General features: G+C 41.3%; 1 protein-coding gene across 2 annotated transcripts; it reads right to left on the bottom strand.

Annotated features, from left to right (window-relative positions):
* Positions 1-13,708: 13,708 nt before the first annotated feature.
* On the bottom strand, positions 13,709-16,471 carry LOC148017590 (uncharacterized). Of its 2 annotated transcripts, none has more exons than XM_087663152.1 (2): positions 15,674-16,465; positions 13,709-14,644 (listed from the first exon to the last, which is right to left on the bottom strand). In XM_087663152.1, exons 1-2 carry the CDS (start codon positions 16,052-16,054, stop codon positions 14,336-14,338), a joined length of 690 nt encoding a protein of 229 aa, XP_087519278.1. In that variant the 5' UTR covers positions 16,055-16,465; the 3' UTR covers positions 13,709-14,335. The 2 variants fall into 2 exon arrangements, with proteins under 2 accessions (XP_087519278.1, XP_087519279.1); XM_087663153.1 differs by lacking the exon at positions 13,709-14,644 and adding an exon at positions 14,651-15,526 and having other exon boundaries at positions 15,674-16,471.
* Between the last annotated feature and the right edge of the window lie 2,052 nt (positions 16,472-18,523).

The following is an 18,523-nucleotide window of genomic DNA, read 5'->3' as shown; positions in this document are numbered from 1 at the left end:
TGACATCGCTCTGGCTTCTAAACAGTTGACCTCAGTTGTAGAGGGGATACATAGTCCTTAAGAAGATCTGGAAAGTCTTTTAGTTCTCTCTCAGTCATAAACTGAGCGTCCAATGGGGGATAAATCTTAAACTTAACCAAATACTTCCGTAATACCTTACATGACCTTAGAGTATTGTCCTGATGGTGTAAAATTCTTTTAGGCACAAGGAACTCTTTTATTTCTTCTATGTCAAGTAAATCTTCCTTGATTGATTCCATTGGAGGTTCTCCAATATAGGGACGTTGCAAACTTATATGGAAAGTATTATGAATGTTCCAATGACTTGGTAGATCCAAACAAAAAGTCACATCGTTTATCTTATCTGTGATCTTGAAAGGGCCATAATAGCGATTAGAAAGTTTAACCACTTTACCCTTTTGACCTTTCTACTTCTTCAAGCGAGCCTTCTCAAACTTAAGAAAACATACTATCCCAACTTGAGATCTAACTTACGATGATGCTTATCTGCTTCACATTTATGCTTCTCTTGTGTCCTTTGGATAGCAGCTTTTACTTGAGTGAAAATTGTATCAATGTCTCTAATAACAAACTCATCTGCTGCTAGATCTTATCCTTCGTAAGAAGAATGGGTGGTAAATGAGGCTTACCATAGATGATCTCAAAGGGTGCCTTACCAGTACTAGAGTGCACCGTATTATTGTATGCAAACTCTACTAAAGGCAACTACTTTTTCCATTCTCTTTGATTATCAGAGACATAGGATTTCAAAAGGTCCAAAACACTAGAATTAGCACTTTCATTCTGTCCATCCGTTTGAGGATGATAAGAGGATGAAAAATTTAACTTTGTCTCGAGGTTCTCGAAGAGAGCTTGCCAAAAGAGGCTGGTCATGCGGGGATCTCGATCACTTATAATATGGACTTAGGCATACCATGATGCTTGAAAATATGAGCAATGAAGAGCTTAGCCATATGATCAGCTTTGATTATAGTTCGTATAGGTATAAAGTGAGCTTGCTTACTAAATCTATCAATGATAGTCCAGATTGCATCATTGCCTGCTTGTGTGCGAGGAAGCTCCATGATAAAGTCCATGGCTATACTTTCCCAAGGCTCATTGGGAATAGGTAATGGCTTCAGTAGATCAAGTGCTTTATGCTTGTCATACTTTACTTTTTGGCATATATTGCACTCACAGACATATCTTTCAATGTCAGCTCTAAGAGTGGGCCAAAAGAAATATCTTTACAATGCTTGAGTAGTGGGTAGAATACCCCTATGTCCAACATATGAAGATGCATGTGCTTCATCCATTACCTTGTGTCACAATGGTAATGCTACACAAATTGCTTGATGATGATACAAATAACCATCTCGAATCAAGTAAGGTGTAATCGACTGACCTGAGTTAAGCTGATCCCATATGGTTGAGAAGTCGGAATTAGTTGCATACATTTTGGGTAAATCCATGAACTCGTTATGGTAAACAATTGTGATTGCATTCACTCGAGGTCGCCGTGATAGAGCATCTGTTACCACATTCTTAGTTCTAGATGAGTGAAGGATTTGAAAATGAAACATAGATAAGAAATTTGCCCAATGCATTTGTTTCTCTGAGAGCTTCTTCTGAGTGAGGAAGTATCTTAAACTTTGGTAATCTATTTTAATAACAAAATCTGCACCAAGTAAATAGTGTTTCCATACTTGGAGAGCATGTACCACCACCACTAGCTCTTTCTCATATACTGGAGCACCATGTAGCTCATGGTCCTTGAGGCGTCGGCTCTCAAATGCTACTGCATGATGCTCTTGGTTAAGCACAGCTCCAATGAAATCCCCAGAGAAGCATCGCAGTGAACTTCAAAAGGTTTTTGAGGGTCCGGAACTATGAGAACTGGTTCTTGAGTCACAAGAAACTTAATTCTTTCAAAGGCTTGTAGTTGCCTTGATCCCCAGCAAAAAGGCATTTGCTTCTTAGTAAGGTCATGTAGAGGAGATGCAACATACACAAAACCTCGTATGAACCTCCTATAGTATGAACATAGGCCTAAGAAACTTCTAACTTCATTTACAGAAGTAAGTGTAGGCCATTCAACAATGGCTCGAATCTTCTCAGGATCCATTCTCACCAAATTGTGAGAAACAATATGGCCTAAGTAATGAATTTCCGAAAGGAAAAATTCACTCTTCTTAGCATTGACCTGTAGTCTATGCTTGCAAAGCTCTTGAAAAACAATAGATATATGTTTTCTATGCTCTTCTTCAGACCATGAAAATATTAGAATGTCATCAAAGAAGACACTTGTGAACTTTGAGTGAGGTCTGAAAATTCTCTCCATCATTCAATTGAATGTGGCAGGTGCATTAGTCAAACCAAATGGCATGACTAAGAACTCGTATAGTCCAAATGTCGTACAAAAAGCTGTCTTATGAACATCTTCAGGTGCTATCCGTATCTGGTGATAGCCGCTCTTGAGATCAATGCGACTAAATTTACTAGCCCCTTGCAACTTATCCAAGATATCATCTACCCTTGGGATAGGAAAACGATTCTTGATTGTGACCTTGTTCAAAGATCTATAGTCTATGCACATACGGAAAGAACCGTCTTTCTTTTGAACAAGTAAGATTGGAGAGCAGTATGGAGAAGAGCTAGGTTGAACTAACCCTTTTTCCAACAATTTGTTTACTTGTGTTAGGATCTCCTCTGGTGGCTGACTTGCACTTACTTGGTAAGGCGATTGGTTAGGTGGTGAACTGCATGGGATAAGATCAATTTTGTGATCTTCTGGGTGCTTAGGAGGTAACTCTCCTGGGAGTGAATCACTAAAACTATCTTCATATTGTTTAAAAAAATCCTGTCTAGCTTGATCAATTAAAGAGAGGGGTTCTTTTAAAGTCTGAGACTTAGAAGCATTAGTTGGTATTGTGTGTTCATTAGAGGCACCAAGTGCCCTTGAATCATTAGTTTCTTTTGACTCTCTCACAAAAATCCTGTACGCAGAAATAGCTTTCTTCATTTCTTTAGAAATGCTAACATTACTAACCATTGGCACAAGCCAATCTCCAGCATCAGCAATGCATACTACGTTCCGACCCTTGAATTGAAATGCAAGGGTCTTCTTAACAAAATTGGGAAGAGGTCTAATCCTGTAATGCCAAGGCATGCCTAAGATAACATCACAGTTACCTATAGGTGCAAGTAGAAAAGATTCTTGGTCACAGTAATCCCCTATTCTAAGATTCAACTTCCCTTGAATAGGAGTAGAATTGGTTGTAAGTCCTTCAAATGCCAAACCTAATCCAATTGGTGTTCCCAATCAATCTAGTGGATTTTGTAGCCTTTCAACGATATCTGCTGACACAAAATTATTTGTGGACCCTTGATCAAAGAGTATCAAAACTCATTGATTGTTGAGTGTCCCCCAACCCTTTAAGAGTTGTCTTTTCTTCTCATTTGAATGAGTGTTAGCTTGCACATCTGGAACAAAATTTGAGGATGGTGGAGGAGTATCTTTAGACACATTTGCTTCCTTCCTTTTGTGAGGACAATTAGGCTTCATATGCCGTAACTCACCACAAAGAAAGCACCTTCCTTCCTCTTTGTACTTTTGTATCTCATAGGGTGAGAGATACTTGCGCTTCTTCTTGTTACCCTCTGGCTTTGAATATTGGTCATGGGTAAAGGTAGGTCTTCTTTGATTAGTCCAGTATCTTGGTTGATCATAGAGCTCCTCTTGTCTAGCTCTATAAGAACTCATCTCCAACTTTTGAGATGTACTAGATGTATGCAAACTTTCAGCTATGATGGCAGACTCCATCATGCGAGATAAGGTTTCATGTGGATACACCTTCATGGTTTTGTGTAAATGAGGGAGTAGGCCAGCTTCAAACTTCATTTTCTTCTCTTCATCGCTGATCTCCATGAAAGGAGTAACCTTGAGAAGAGTAAACCAAAACTTGTCCACATAACTAGTGACCTTTTCATGCTCTTTCTGGCCTAGCCAATCCCACTCCTACTTGACATCATTCTCAAAATCAGGAAGCAAGAATTGAGCATAAAACTTCTTCTTGAACTTTTCCCAAGTTGTAGGTTTCCTTCCCTCCAAAATGAGAGTCAACCACCAATTGCTAGCGGTGTCTTTCAAGTGCATGCCTACATGCCTTAGCTTGGACTTTTCTGAGAAATTACCATAAGAAAAAGCAACTTCAAATTGCCTGACAAAGGCTAATGCCTTAGTAGGATCTCTCTTACCAAAGTAAGAGTCAAACTTTATGTCCTTATCCCCAGACTTGAAAGTCTTAGTCTTCTTAAGCTTGCTCCTCTTATGGTCCCTCTTTGTCCATTTGCGGATTGCACGAGACTTAGAACTAAGAGAGTAGAAACTAGAAGATGAGGAGGAGGAGGAGGAACTTGAGTAATCAGGGGAGTAGCTGGTTGCTGAGGGAGATGACTCCCTCCTTATCTGCCTCACTCGAGGTGAGGTCTTTTTACTCTTCTTGACCCGAGAATCCTTCTTCCTTCTAGGAAGCTTCTCAGCAATTGGATACTTTGCATCTTCACCATCAATTGGTGCAATGGTGTTTCCTCCAGTATCACCATCTTTTGGAGGATTCGGTCCTTCATAAGTAGCTTCTTCCCTTGCCCTTAAGCTATCAATCAATTGACGTACTTTGAGAATCTCCAACAAGCTATGATACTTTGTCAATTGAGCCTATAATTGCTCACTTGTAGGTGCTTCATCAATTGCCATCTTTACCTTCTTCTTGCAAGGATCGCCTTTACTTTAAGAAAACCAAAGAGACCTGCTTTGATACCACTGTTATAGAATCCGAGATACACCCTCGACTTTCTTATATACTTAAAATATATATGGAGAATATTATGTTGGCACACAGGGAGAATACATTAGAGAAAAGAAAGATGTAGAGAGAGAGGTAGTGAAATTGGCAACACACTAGGGATTGGAAGATGGGCCAGTCCCCCCCCTTGTGGAGTTATATTATTGACAAGGAGCAAGCTTCTCCGTTACATATAAGCCGGTTTTTACTTGTAGATCTTGGAAACAAGATTGTTGAGAATAGCAAATGATGTATGGCCATAGAGGTTGAATGTGTGCCCAAAAGAGGCTTGCCCATAAGTGGCTTTGTATGAGAGATATGACAAAGATGTATGCTCTAGAAGCTCTAAGAAGAGATGTCCAAAATCCCATATGCACAGTGAGGTACAATGGTACTATCCAAAAAGCTATAAAGGCATGTACTTGACACTCATTTCAATGTAATGGCACTATCAATTTGATTCACTCAAGATTATGTTTATGAGTCCAAGCTAATCTATCTTGGAACCTAATTCACTTGAGTTACAATTCCTTATTCTGATAATGTATCGTGTGTTTGACTTGCGTCCACCATAGCCGATCTAGTTCTAGGTTCGTGTTTCTCAACAAAGATCACGGTTCCTTGCATGGTATACAACCAGCTAACACTTACACAACTTGGAAGTTGGCACCTTTTGATCCTTCTTGAGTCTCCTTCTCTCCTACACAATATGTGTAGGGCTCTCGTCTTGGCGCTTGATTTTAGCAGAGCTTCCGCAGCACTTGCACCTTCTCTTCTTCTCTTGGAACTTGATTTTGACAGAGCTTCCACAGCACTTGAACCTTCTCTTCTCCTCTTGGAACTTGATTTCAGCATAGCTTCCGTAGCACTTGCACCTTCTCTTCTACTCTTGGAACTTGATTTCAGTAGAGCTTCCACAGCACTTGATTTCAGCAAGGCTTCCGCAGCGCTTGCACCTTCACTTCTCCTCTTGGATACATGTAAAGTGATGCTTCCTTCACCTCCCCCTTACACCCAAGGAGAGCCTCCTCTTTTATAGGCTTTCAAGAGCTTCTCTTCTTGGAGACATAGTTGAGTTGATCTTCATGCAAGATGTGGTTGTTCCACTCTGCAACACTAATTTGGAGATATCTCTTTGTGCATTGTTTGGATGAAAAAACGTCCAACATGAAAGTTGTAGATCTTGTTGTTTCCGATAACCCAAGTGGCCCGTTTATAGAGATATTTTTCTATTGCGAGATATTTTAAAAATGGATTTTCCAAAAAATAGCTTTTTAAACTGTACTCTTAACTTGTGGTTCATGCAACCACCTTGAGTCATAGATAAGGAGAGTTCATTAGATTGCCTTGGGCCTCAACCTTAAGATTGAATTCCACACAAAAGCTTGTGTCATTTTAGACCTTAGAAAGAGAAAATCACTTCTCTCCTCACTTCCAGAGGATCACATCTCTCGTCTTTCTTAGTGAGAGAATATTCTCTCTCGTCTTTCTTAATGAAAGAAAAGACCTTAAACCTTGACTTGTAGGGGAGAGGATGACCCCAAATGAATGCAATGCTCATTGTACACAAGTAAACATTCCCAATCGTCTCTGGATGCACACATAAATACATATACACAATGCTAATGCACTTTCTCTTCTTAGAACTCAATCCATCTTCATTTATGTGTAACTCCTTGGTTCTTGTGTACACTCTTACACTTGGCGGACACTTCTTTCCTCCTACATAACTTATACTGCCTGTACCAGATATCCCCGTCATAGTGCTCTGATCACCCCATTAAGTGATACACTAGGAATACTAGTCTCTAAATGGCCTCATGGACATGCTAGATCATCATCAACACTTAAAGAAAAGTGATTCATTAATTTATTGACATGAATTTATTAAATGGAGAGTGCGTAATAAGCAATCAATTTAGTGACATGCTCCATCTCCTCCCATCCCTCATATGCCTCATCTCCCTTGGGTAGTGGTTGATCATGTGTGGCTCTCCTCGTGTGGTAGAGGCTTGATCCCCATATGGGGACCCCATATAGAATTGTTGGTGATACCAAAGTGTTAAAGAGCTAGATCTTTGGTCAAGGATCCTAAAATTGTATGTGTGGGCATTGGCTCTCCATCGAACCTAGAGCTACATAGCCTCGTATCAATCTATCCTTTATTGCCCTCCTCAAAGTGATATCGGCCCTGAAGATGTAATCCCCAAGTAAACATATTTGTGGACCACCTCCACTATCTCCTCTCCATATGTGAAAGGGAATACTAATCGCCAAATCCATTGGGCAAAAGTATTAAACACCATAACCTTGGTTTTCCCAAGGTACACTATGAGATCTTTGTCCTATGACAAAAGGCCTATAGTGCATCTAGGTGGCACTGTAATCCCTCTGTGTGCAAGAGATGAAGACTATGTCATCTACCTACAATAATATGGGTATCAATGACCCACCAAGCTATCTCCCTCCCTTCTAAGTCTAGATTCAATGTAATCTAATGTCTCATAATATAAAGGCCAAATAGAGTAAGTGAGAGTGGGCATCCTTGTTTCACTCCTATGGTAATTGTAATCTCCTTCGACAACCATCATGATGCTTGTACCCATAAACTCATACAGTGCTAGTATCCCCCATCTCATCTTCATTGGGACCTCCAGCTCATGTCATCTTTACATGAGCCTGGCACATGGAACTCTATTAAAGTCCTTTAAAAAATCCAAAAAGCAATAGTATATTCACCTCCCTTGTGCCCTACTCTTCTAAATGATGGCTTGGAGTGTGACGATATGATCAAGAGTGGAGTATCCCCTCCTAAACCATGCATGTCCATGTGCCCTATGTCGATGCTTCTCTACCCATTTGCTCAGCTCATGCTCTATTATCGATCCATAAAGCTTGGCTAACATGTGCCAACCATGACCATTCTATAGTTCATATGAACCATGGGGTCTCCAAATTTTAGGATTATTACTATAATGTTAGCTAACCAACTCGTAGGGAAGCCTTCACACACGGCCCTACTGAATAGGTGGGCTAGAAGGGGTGCGAGTATATCTTTGGCATGTGATAGATGCTATACTACTAGTCTATCATGGTCATGAGTCCAATCATTATGGAGTTTGTCAATGGCATTACAAACCCTCTCTATGCTTAAGAAGGTAGATGAAATGGGCTTGTCCTTTGGTGGTTAGTGTAATGGGGGTTGGCAAGTACCTGATATAGTGAGATAGCATATGCATGCCATGTATTTGGGGAGGTAATGGGTATATGGACTCACGGCTCATGGAATTCCTTCCACTCCTCCTTGTTGTCATGCCCAAGAATAGTTGGTACAACTCGTGCTCCAATCTAGATAAATATGCCCTCTTCTTCCACCACACTAGGTGACAAAAGATTGCATGTGTCTAGCTATGTGTGCATGTCCCTCATGCTTCACCTTGCTAGAGACAAAGATGGGTTTCCTTGCACTCATCATACCAACTATTCTATGGGGCATTCTTGGTTGGAGAGGTGGAATGGGGATTTGTGTGGGGAAAGCACATGCAGTTGGGGTGTGAAGTGCTCCAACAAGCTATGTTGTAAACTCCTCCAAGGGTATGTGGAGATCCATCTCCTGCAAGCTATAGTAGAGATGATCTAAGTAGGCACTTGATGTCAATCTAGTGAAGTGGTATATGGGGAATCTTAGGTGGCTACTCACTAGAGGGATCATATCATGTCTATAGGTAATGGTAAATTGTAGGTAGGTGTAGTTGACCGCCACTACTAGTGGATGAGGGAACACTCTAAAAGACTACATGTTTGGGATGAGAGATAAGGTCCCTAATAGATAGTCCACCATGCTCACTTCTAGTTTATGTATAGATCCTCTAGAAGAGCCTTCCCTTATATCTCTAGATACATGCTTATGTAGAAAGCATATGACAACATCTGATCTAGGCCATCTATCCAAGTCGTTAAGAATGGCTAATCCATGTGCACCTCCCAAGGCTATTAGGTGATCACCATAATCTATGCACTCAGTTGTGTTCTGTGATGTCTGGCTAAGCCCCATGTCCTCTAGTGCTATCTCTTTGTATATGTGGTTTTCACTCTCCAAGAAGGAAACCTACCTTTGTGTTGTGTGAACATTGAAGTCTCCAACCAACAAGGCATCTCCAATATTAGAATAATGCATGATATCTTTATATAGTGGTAAATATGGTGACTCTCCCCACCCCCCTGGCGGGTGCATATGGGGAAATTGCTAAACCAAAGTGGCATACTACCATGTATACATTATGAGGGCAATCTATATGTATCTCAATCCATGTGAACGGACCCTTTTTTAGATCCTTCCCTGCACACCATGTATTTTTGACAATGGACGGGTCTTCCACTCCCATTTTTCTACATATGCTCTTGGCATCTTCTAGAGAGTTCTCTTGGACATGCAGAGCTTGAATTTTTCTTCTCTTCTCCTCTAGCTACATTCACAAGCTCTTCCTTCTTTGTTGGCATCTTTTTTGCCATTTTGATCTTTTTGGAGTTTTCAACTACTTCATCTTATGCTTGTTTCACTTTGGTTTCCAATGTATTGATCTCCTTTATCACGTGTCTCTTCAGCTCATTTATTTCAATCTGTACATTGTTGGGCATCACTTCAGCGATTTCCCCTTCCTCCTTAAGAGGTCAAGCTAGCTCAGATGATCAGTAATCTCATGCTAAAGCTCTTCAATCACCCTATTTCTTTATTGGAGACTAGTTTCAATGTCTACCTTCCAAGAGGTGAAGTGTGCTATAATCTCCTCGTATATTTTGTTTTTCCATTCTTGTACTTTCTTGGCCATCTCCTCACTCACTGATTTGTTGTATGGCCTCACCACACATTGCTGCCATCATCTCTTTTGATATTTTCCATATCCTAGTCATGCATTTTGCATACATCTTAGAGTGCCTTCATGCCCTTCTTTGTATGAGTATTTGTCACTTTGTCGATGCTACTTCAAATAACTAAGTCTTTCTCACTCTTCTCCCCTCTTGTGCAACTATTGTATGATGGGGATACCCTACTTTTCTTGGGTAATCCCATTATATCTTTGGAATTGGGTTGATGCCCCCATCCCACAAGGCAATCATTGGAGTGCCATGGCCAGCTAAGGATGGACAATCCATGTTGATAGTGGGGAATGACTGAGTTGGAGAGAGAGAGAGAGAGAGAGAGAGAGAGAGAGAGAGAGAGAGAGAGAGAGAACTTGATTGCACTTCTGGGTAGAGGGGGGCAAGAAACATGCATGACAACAAGTGTTGGTGGGAGGAGAAGCAATGGTGGGGGGACGAGGCAACTACTGGTGCTAGGAGGAGAAACAAGTGGTGGGATGAACAAGTGGTGGGGGAAGCAATTGGTGGCAAGACAAGAGCAAGTGATGGGACAAGAACATGTGGCAGGAGGGACAAGTAACATGAGGAGAAAACAACACAAAACTTGTCTAGTCTGTGCTTAGTCAATTGGATCTAACATGGCTTTGAAGCAAAGGGGTTGAAAAAAGGGGGCTATTTTAGGCTAGGGGGTAGAGATAGGGGGAATCTAGAGAGAAGGAAAAAGAGAGAATAGAGAGAAAAAAGAATGAAAAATTTGGATGGAGAGAGAGGGGATCTAGAGAGAAGAAAAAAGGGAGAGAGTAGAGACAGAGAGTGAAATTTGGATACACAAATTTAAAGAGAAAAAAATTGATTTGGTAAAAGATAAAGTGGGTAGATATTGATTTAGAGAGAGTAAAAGCTTTAGAGAGAGACAAAGGGAGAGATAGATTTTGAGGGACATAGAGAGAGAAAGAAAGAAAGAAAGTTATATTAACGTATTCTAAAGACCAAAACTGGCCTATGAGACAAACTGTGATACAACTGATGAGGTCCAACTATCCAAAATAAAAGTGCTGAATGAAAAGCTAAAAACTGAAAACTGAAAATACGGTGCTGTGAGTGTGATAAGTATCGTGTATGTGTATGTGCGTATGTAGCTCTGGTACTCCAGATAATGGTTACAAAAGGGGAACAAATGTCGGCTGTGATAGGGGAACAACTGTCGGCTGTGATAAAGTGGTGCAATATATATATGTAACAGATGCAGGGAGATATACTATCCTGGGATGTAGTAGCAATCGTCGAAGTCGCTAATAGCAGGTGATCCCTCTTGGATGCAGGATGTGGTACATCGACGGTGGAGAAAGAGCAAACTGGAGATCTGAGAGAGAGAGAGAGAGAGAGAGAGAGAGAGAGAGAGAGAGAGAGGGGGAGGGGAGGAGAGACAAAAATCTAGAGAGAGGAGAGAATGGACAAAGAGAGATAGAGATGAAAGGGGAAAATCTAAAGAGTGAAAAAATTAGAGAGAGAGAGAGAGAGAGAGAGAGAGAGAGAGAGAGAGAAAGTTATATTAACGTCTACAAGAGGCCAAGTTGGCCTATGAGACCAAAAGGTTACATACAAAATGTCTAGGAAGTTTTCCAAGTCCCAGTAAAGCTACTATCTGGTGTTATGGTGAACTAGGGTGAGTAGGTACAAAATGGTATACATACTCAATACAATCTGGATGTAGTTCAAGCACAGTGTGGAACTGCTCATGGAGCATGGTCATCTTAAGATGTCCCACATGGGCCTGTCTAGCATAGGGAGGCTGAAGTGATGGGGTATGGCTCCCCAGTGGCGTAGTATCCGTTGTATCTATAGGCGATGTCTCTTGCGGGGATGTGGGCTTGCTAGGTGTGGGTGACGAGCTCTGCCTCTCTTTATAGCTCTATCCAATGTGACTCCTTAGGGTGGGGCCACTAGTCGATTGGTTGCAATCCTTGTTGTAGAGGGGGTGGCCGAGGGTCAGAAACTTACAAGAGAGAGAGATAAGAAAAATGAAATCTAACTTGTGGCAAAGAAGTGAGAAAGTGAAGCACTTCCCTTACAAAGCAACTTCACACAATAGCACAAGTTGCCACAAAGCAACCTAGTGTTTCTAGGTACACTAGTAATCATTATAAAATATAATAGTTTCAGATTTTAGTATATGTAAGCCTTTCCAATCGTAGGTGTGGTCACACAAAGTGGGAAAACTATGTGTGCACATGTGCACAAACACACATACACAAGGATCTCCATCTTTTCAAGCCTAGCCTTGTGTGTCAAGAAACAGTAATCTTATTTCATTACAAAGATAGTATTATAATAAAAAATATGATTGAAATTTGATATTTTTCCACATTGTTCAATAATAATGTAAAAAATGTATAAAGAATACTACTAAATAACTCATTGCAATGGTCTAAGGAACATGGTAAATAAGTCATGGTCCAAGAGTATGAACATTTAATTTACTTCAAAAGCAAAGTCATCGACAAAACTAATGTTGATGCAATCCAAGTTCGATCTATCCAACTTCAAATCAAGGATGGTAACGAGGGAAAATGTAAGCTATCTACATTGAACATTATGTGTTTGTTGAGTTTTTCCAAATGGAAATCTTATTTCTCAAATTGACCTGTATTACAATCATTGTCAAGACTCCTAACCTTCCATATTTGAACCTCGTTTTGACCTAAGGCTTTGTAGCATAGAAAAAGAAAATTGTTCCCTTTCTAGTAGTCCCTTGCAAGCTCTGAGAATTAGTTCATAACTTGTCTTGGCAAAGCTGCTTTTCTATTCATTTCTCCTCACATAATTTTTTTTTTCCATTTTGTTATTGCAACGATATGTTTTCCTTACATGGAGACTTTTTTCAAAGGATTAGGTAAAGGAGAATGTGTGCACATGTGCACTTGTGTGTGTAGTTAAATGTATGTGTTTATAGAGCGCCTCATTGTGGGGTTTGTGAATGTGAGACATGCATTATTAGTGGACCGATAGATACATATCATATTCAAACAAGTGTACACATGAGTGCATGTGTTACAACATACGAATTTGTGAATTCTCAAAATGACAATTACTTTTTACTACAAACATTAAGGTCCAAATTATGTTCATTATAAACATGTAGAGTAAATACTCTCAAACAAATTTTCACTTTACATGCTAGAGATATGTGCTGCCACAATCAATATCAAAAACTATATTTAGATTTTAGTATGCATAAACCTTTCCAATTGATTAGACGTGATGTCACACGATGGAAAAAGTACACATGCACATGTGCACACACACACACATACCCTTAGAAAACTAAGGACCTCCAACTTTTAAAGACCCAACATTGTATGCCAAGGGACACCGATATTCCTTCATGATACAAAGATCACTTTATAATTAAAAACAAGAAGGAAAATTCATATGTGAAAGGATGCAAGGTAAATAACTCATCGTGATGATCTAAGGAATATAGTACATACCTCATGGTCTGCAAGTTTGAACATTTTCTTTACTTGAAAAACAAAACCACTTCCAAACTAATTTTAAATGACAAAATTCAAGTGAGAACTATCCAACTTGAAACAAAGGATGGCAATGAGGGAAAGTAGTTTAAATGACTTATACATTGAACATTTTGTGTTTGTTGAGTTTATGCAAATGGGAATTTTATTTCTCTATTTTTGACCTATACTATAATCATCATCAAGACTCTTGACCTTCCATTTTTCAACCTCGTCTTGACCTAAGACCCTTGGTCCTACAATTTATGACATTTGAGCCCTCACTATCTTGACCTCCCATTACATCACTTTTATGACACTTCAACCCATGATCCTTGGACTCTCCTTGTTTATACTACAGAAAGAGAAAAATGTTCCCAAGAGTTCCTTTCAAACTAACAATTAGTTGATAACTTTGGCCTAGGAGAGCCTGCTAGTGACCTTTTTCCCATTTTATTATTACATTGATTCTCTTTTGCCTGCATTGTTTTTTTTAGCATTTTGTTATTGTAATATTCAATTAGTCCAATGATTCACCACATTAGTTAAAACAATTAAGATGATCCCCATGTGTTACATCACCCCTCTCGTCCTGTAGATGACATCACATTGTTTTGTGTGCAAGGTGTGTACATGAGACCATATACATTGCCCCGGTTCACAAAAGATGCTTTCACAATAAAGAAAATGCATTCAAGAGCAACGTTATATGGTATCTAGAGAGCAATTTTGCATATCACACGCAAGTTACACAGACAAGGTAGCTTTATTATGCCTTTACCTTGTATGCACAAACCATGGTGAGCAGTACAACACAAGAAAGATATAATCATTGTGTGTGCGTGTGTGGTATTGGCAAATCAGTATGGGATTTTTCATAATCAACTCACTAGTGGGTATAGACAATTCTCCTTGTAATAGGTTCAAGAATCATGCTGACATGAGAGAGAGAGAGAGAGAGAGAGAGAGAGAGAGAGAGAGAGGGAGTGTGTGTGTGTGTGTGTGTGTGACAGTGACAGAAATGAAAGGCCCCCATCTATGTTACAAGACTCTTCTTGCTTGAGCGTATGTTACAAATGCAGGAGAGAATGCACAGGTTAAATGAAGCAGCTTCCTATGTCACAAGGCCACATGGTTGTCACAGACTCTGTTCTCGACAGAGCGGCTAGAGATGGACACAACAAAAGAGCAGGAGGTGGATACATGGACATGGTGAGAGAATATCCCCAGAAACTTCACGTGTCCAGAAAGGGAGGATGTGGAGGTAAAGGGCAGGGATCCTGCCAGGAAATCTGACAGGAAATTGGAGTTCAGTATGAGCTTGTCTGCCAGGACCAGCAGCAATGGCCGCACCGTCTCCTCGCCATCACTTGGTAGCTCACCTGCAGGAACATCCACAATGCCAACCTCGTCCCCGTGGTAAAACACCTGAGGTCCAAAATGTCCATAGAAAATTCAAGGTTCAGTGACCAGAAGAGTGAGTCCTCAGACTGATCCTTTGAATGTAGAAGCTTATGGTCTTGAATGAGAACCTTACAATGCATAAGTCCGAGAATTTGCTTCGAATATATAACAATAGAATCCATGATGACAAACATATGAACAGTGCTTGAAATGAGATCATAGTTCACTGCAATGAGCTTAAGAGTCTTAACTGGCAAAATAGAAGGTATGTCTTAGAAGGGGAAACAGACAGACTCCTGAAATTCTAATGAGGACAAGCAGCTTTAAGAAGTGCAAAAGGAGACACAATCCCACTTCAAGTAACAGTGTTTCCAGATGATAACATCAAGGCAGTGGTCTGCTCAAGTGCAAAGCAAGGAGATAAGGCTTCACTCATCTGAAATACAACCGCATGTCAAGTCTCCAAGTACCTATCGCCTGTGAGTACTTACTGTCTACAAGCATTCCTTGCGTGTGACACAAGGACACCTAGCCCGGGCCATGCCAGTATTTTAGAAGTACAAGTAACCCAATCGCCTGCTAAAATTTCAAGTGTGCGCCCATATCATAAAAGGACACCTAACCCTAATGAAGAATGCGCAATCAAACAGAATACTGATGACACAAAACAAATCTGTAGTCTGTTAAGAATAAGCACAAGTTCAAAGGGATAGCTCACGACAAGATTCAGCCGATAGAAATCAGAACAATGTCCATTTGGCCATGTTTGAGATGCACTTTGAACAAATGCACGCTCAAAGATAATACAGCTAGCATAGTGTCTGCTGTCAAGGGCAAGCAGAAGGTCCAGTGGAAAACAGATTCAGACAGGATTCAGCTGATATAGATCAAAACAGTGTGTGTCTCCTGCAGATTAGAACAATGCCAGCCAACACAAGAGGCTTAATGTGTCAGAACCAGAGACTTTAGTGTGAGAGGATAGCACTACTGTGCAATCTGAAGGCATACGCTAATGTGCAAAAGACAGAATGTCCTTCCGTGAACACAACTCACCTGCGTGGTGCTCTGCGCGTATCGCACACTGGCCTTGTTGGGGTTGCGCAACGACGCAGTGATGCCGAGCGTGAGGTTGAGCGATGGGCGGGGCGGGAACCCGCTCCTGAGACCTGCATTCAGGCTCTCCACGGACACATCCTGCACGTCCAGGGTGGGGTCCTTGGGCTTGAACACGGTGAAGGCCAGGATGACCACCAGCAGGACGAGCAGGCTCAGGGCGATGCAGCAGCATGTGCAGAGGCGCCTGTGCCTCCCGATGCACGAGGAGCCTTCCTTAATCTCCACGTCTGTGTGGTTATGATGGTGAGGCATGGCTATGGCCGTCTCCGGGGGCTTCGCTTCTTCTGGTGGGTTCTTCTTGTTGTAGTCCATTATCATTGGATTGGGTACGCCATGCTGCGGTGGAAAGGTGTGATTTATAGATCATGAGGTAATATCATTGTGTGTCGATCCTTCTGTGTGTTAAGATTGTCGGCAAAAGGCGCGCGGGCGCTCACACACACACACACACACACACAGAGAAGGCCTTCTCGTCGGTCGATGTAGTACGTACTTGTTGAGGATGCAGAAATGAATGCGCCTCTCTCCCTCCCCCTATCTGTGGGTGTCTCCCATGGTAGAGGCACGAGGGTGTGTCTGTATGTTCAGCTTATCTGTATGGGTTGGACTCTCTTCTGCCGTAAATGTGGCGTTCGGAGAGTGTAATGGAAAGCGCGTAGTTGGTTCCAGCGCAGTGCAGTTGGGTGAGCCACTCGCGGTGACTTGTTCTGAGAAGAGAGAGAGAGAGAGAGAGAGAGAGAGAGAGACAGGAAAGTTGTATTGAGGAATCAGCATCCATCCCTTTCAAGTTTCCACACAAAGGCATATTTCGTCCCGATTCCGTATTTTAGTTACAATAATCCACCTTAACGTGCCCATGCCACGTGACACATTTTGTGGGACTCCATTGGCACAAAGCTATAAAAATTGGTAAATTCATCACAACCTTAGAGCAACTTAAGAGCCGCGCCACGCATCGGTAAGAGTCAGCCACACTTAGGTCAATTGACTTAGGCGTGGTCAATGTAGTCAAGTTAAGGTGAGTGTGGCTCAGCCACTTCACTTAAACTCCCAAATTTGCGAGACTCCAGCAAAAGTGCAGGAAGTATCACCAAAAAATGGTGATATTAAGAAGACTCCACAAAGTTTCATCGTGTGGCAACGTCGAAATCTCTCTCTCTCTCTCTCTCTCTCTCTCAAAATGCTTTCATAAGCATATGCTCCGATTTTTAAATTATATTTTTTTAAACGTCAATTATATCATGGGGTCCACACAAGTACAAACTATTATGTTGCCTTTGGCTTTTGTTAGCAGAGCCCCCTCCACACCAAGTCAATGGACTTACACATGGCGACACTCTAAATAAACTTATGTGTGTGCTGGCAACACTTCAAGTGATTGCATCGACACACAAGTCATTGAAAGCTGGACCCCACCATCAACAAATTGTGCTATGAGTCCTTCACATAGAGACACAGAGAGAGAGTACTTGGAGGAGAGAGAATATCTTCCTACCGATCTAAGGCAATCAACTCCTTTTGACTCCAGCAAGTCCATGGAGTACCTCTAAAAATGGAGATACTCCATCGGCTAGATGGAGTTTTAACAACCTAGTTAAGTGCAGTCAAATCAGTCCTCCACAACACATTTGGACTTCACTTCATGGACTTGCATAGATAAAACATATGCATGTCTAGCCTCTTTAGCTCTCTCAACTTCTCTATGATGGATTTACTTCCTCGATAAACTGCCCATTAGCCCTCTTTATCTTGGTAATTTTAGTTGGTGATGCTTTGAGTTGTGGTGGTGTAGGTCTATTTATGATCCACATTTTGGTTCCCTCGAAACACTTTGATTGCTTTATTACTTCAACTTTATGTTGTATGTTTCCAAACTCAAACATAGCTTGATAATTTTCTTTCTTGGTGATTTTCCATGGTACCATCCAATTGAATTCTTTGTCTTTGAAGTAGGAGCTGACGCTTACTAAGCGTTTCAAGCGAGCACAAATTGCTATCTCTCACCTAATCGACGTGCCTCCAATCCCACAGGTGTAGTGAGCTTACCTTGATGCCCGAGTGAGTGGCCTCCTCTCACAAGCACTTCAATAGCTCCACGATCCTAGTTGCAAGCTCAAGCAACCTCATGCCTCCTCCTTCGAGCTTCATCCTCTATAGTCATGCGTGGTTCAAGAGAAGAGGGGAGAAGAGAAGAGAAGAAGAGAGGAGAAGATGGAGAGCTTCTCCACCACGGTCCCTCACCCTCACACACTCACTCCCCACACTCTCGCACTCCCTCTCTCATACATAAGCGCACACAAGCAAGAAGGAGAGAAGAGAAGAAGAGAGGAAGAAGAAGGCACTTTAGCCACACACCAAAGAATGAGCTTCTCATTCACTTTTTGAGTTTATATACAAGCCCTTAATCCCTTGGGCACCCATCTCCTTTTTACATGACTGGGCATCTTGCCAAGGTCCTCTTTGCCTGTTCCCTTCTAGTTACCTTATCCCTTTACCTATGCTCATCTATGTTTTACAATTCACACACAGGAGGGAGCTTGGCGCTCTTTTACAAAATTTTAGTAGCACATTTGCATTATAAAAATGCCCTTGATGTGTCCTAAGTATGAAGTGGGAAATCAAAAAAGGACTAGGGGTTAGGGACGGAGCCAGGACCGAGGCCATCAGATGCACCTAGCTTGAGGACCCCTAGTTGCACTGATTGTGGCTTACATGTAGTAAGGTGATTCATTTGCTTTCCCTTGTTATTTTCTTCTCTTGTTCTCGTATCCTTTTCTTTTCTTTTTC

Source organism: Lygodium microphyllum, chromosome 22 (genome assembly GCF_053477565.2).
Source record: "Lygodium microphyllum isolate KBCC chromosome 22, Lygodium_microphyllum_v1.1.10, whole genome shotgun sequence".
Taxonomy (NCBI): Eukaryota; Viridiplantae; Streptophyta; class Polypodiopsida; order Schizaeales; family Lygodiaceae; genus Lygodium; species Lygodium microphyllum.
The sequence above is the reverse complement of the archived record's forward strand: the minus strand, read 5'-3'. Positions and strand labels throughout refer to the sequence as shown.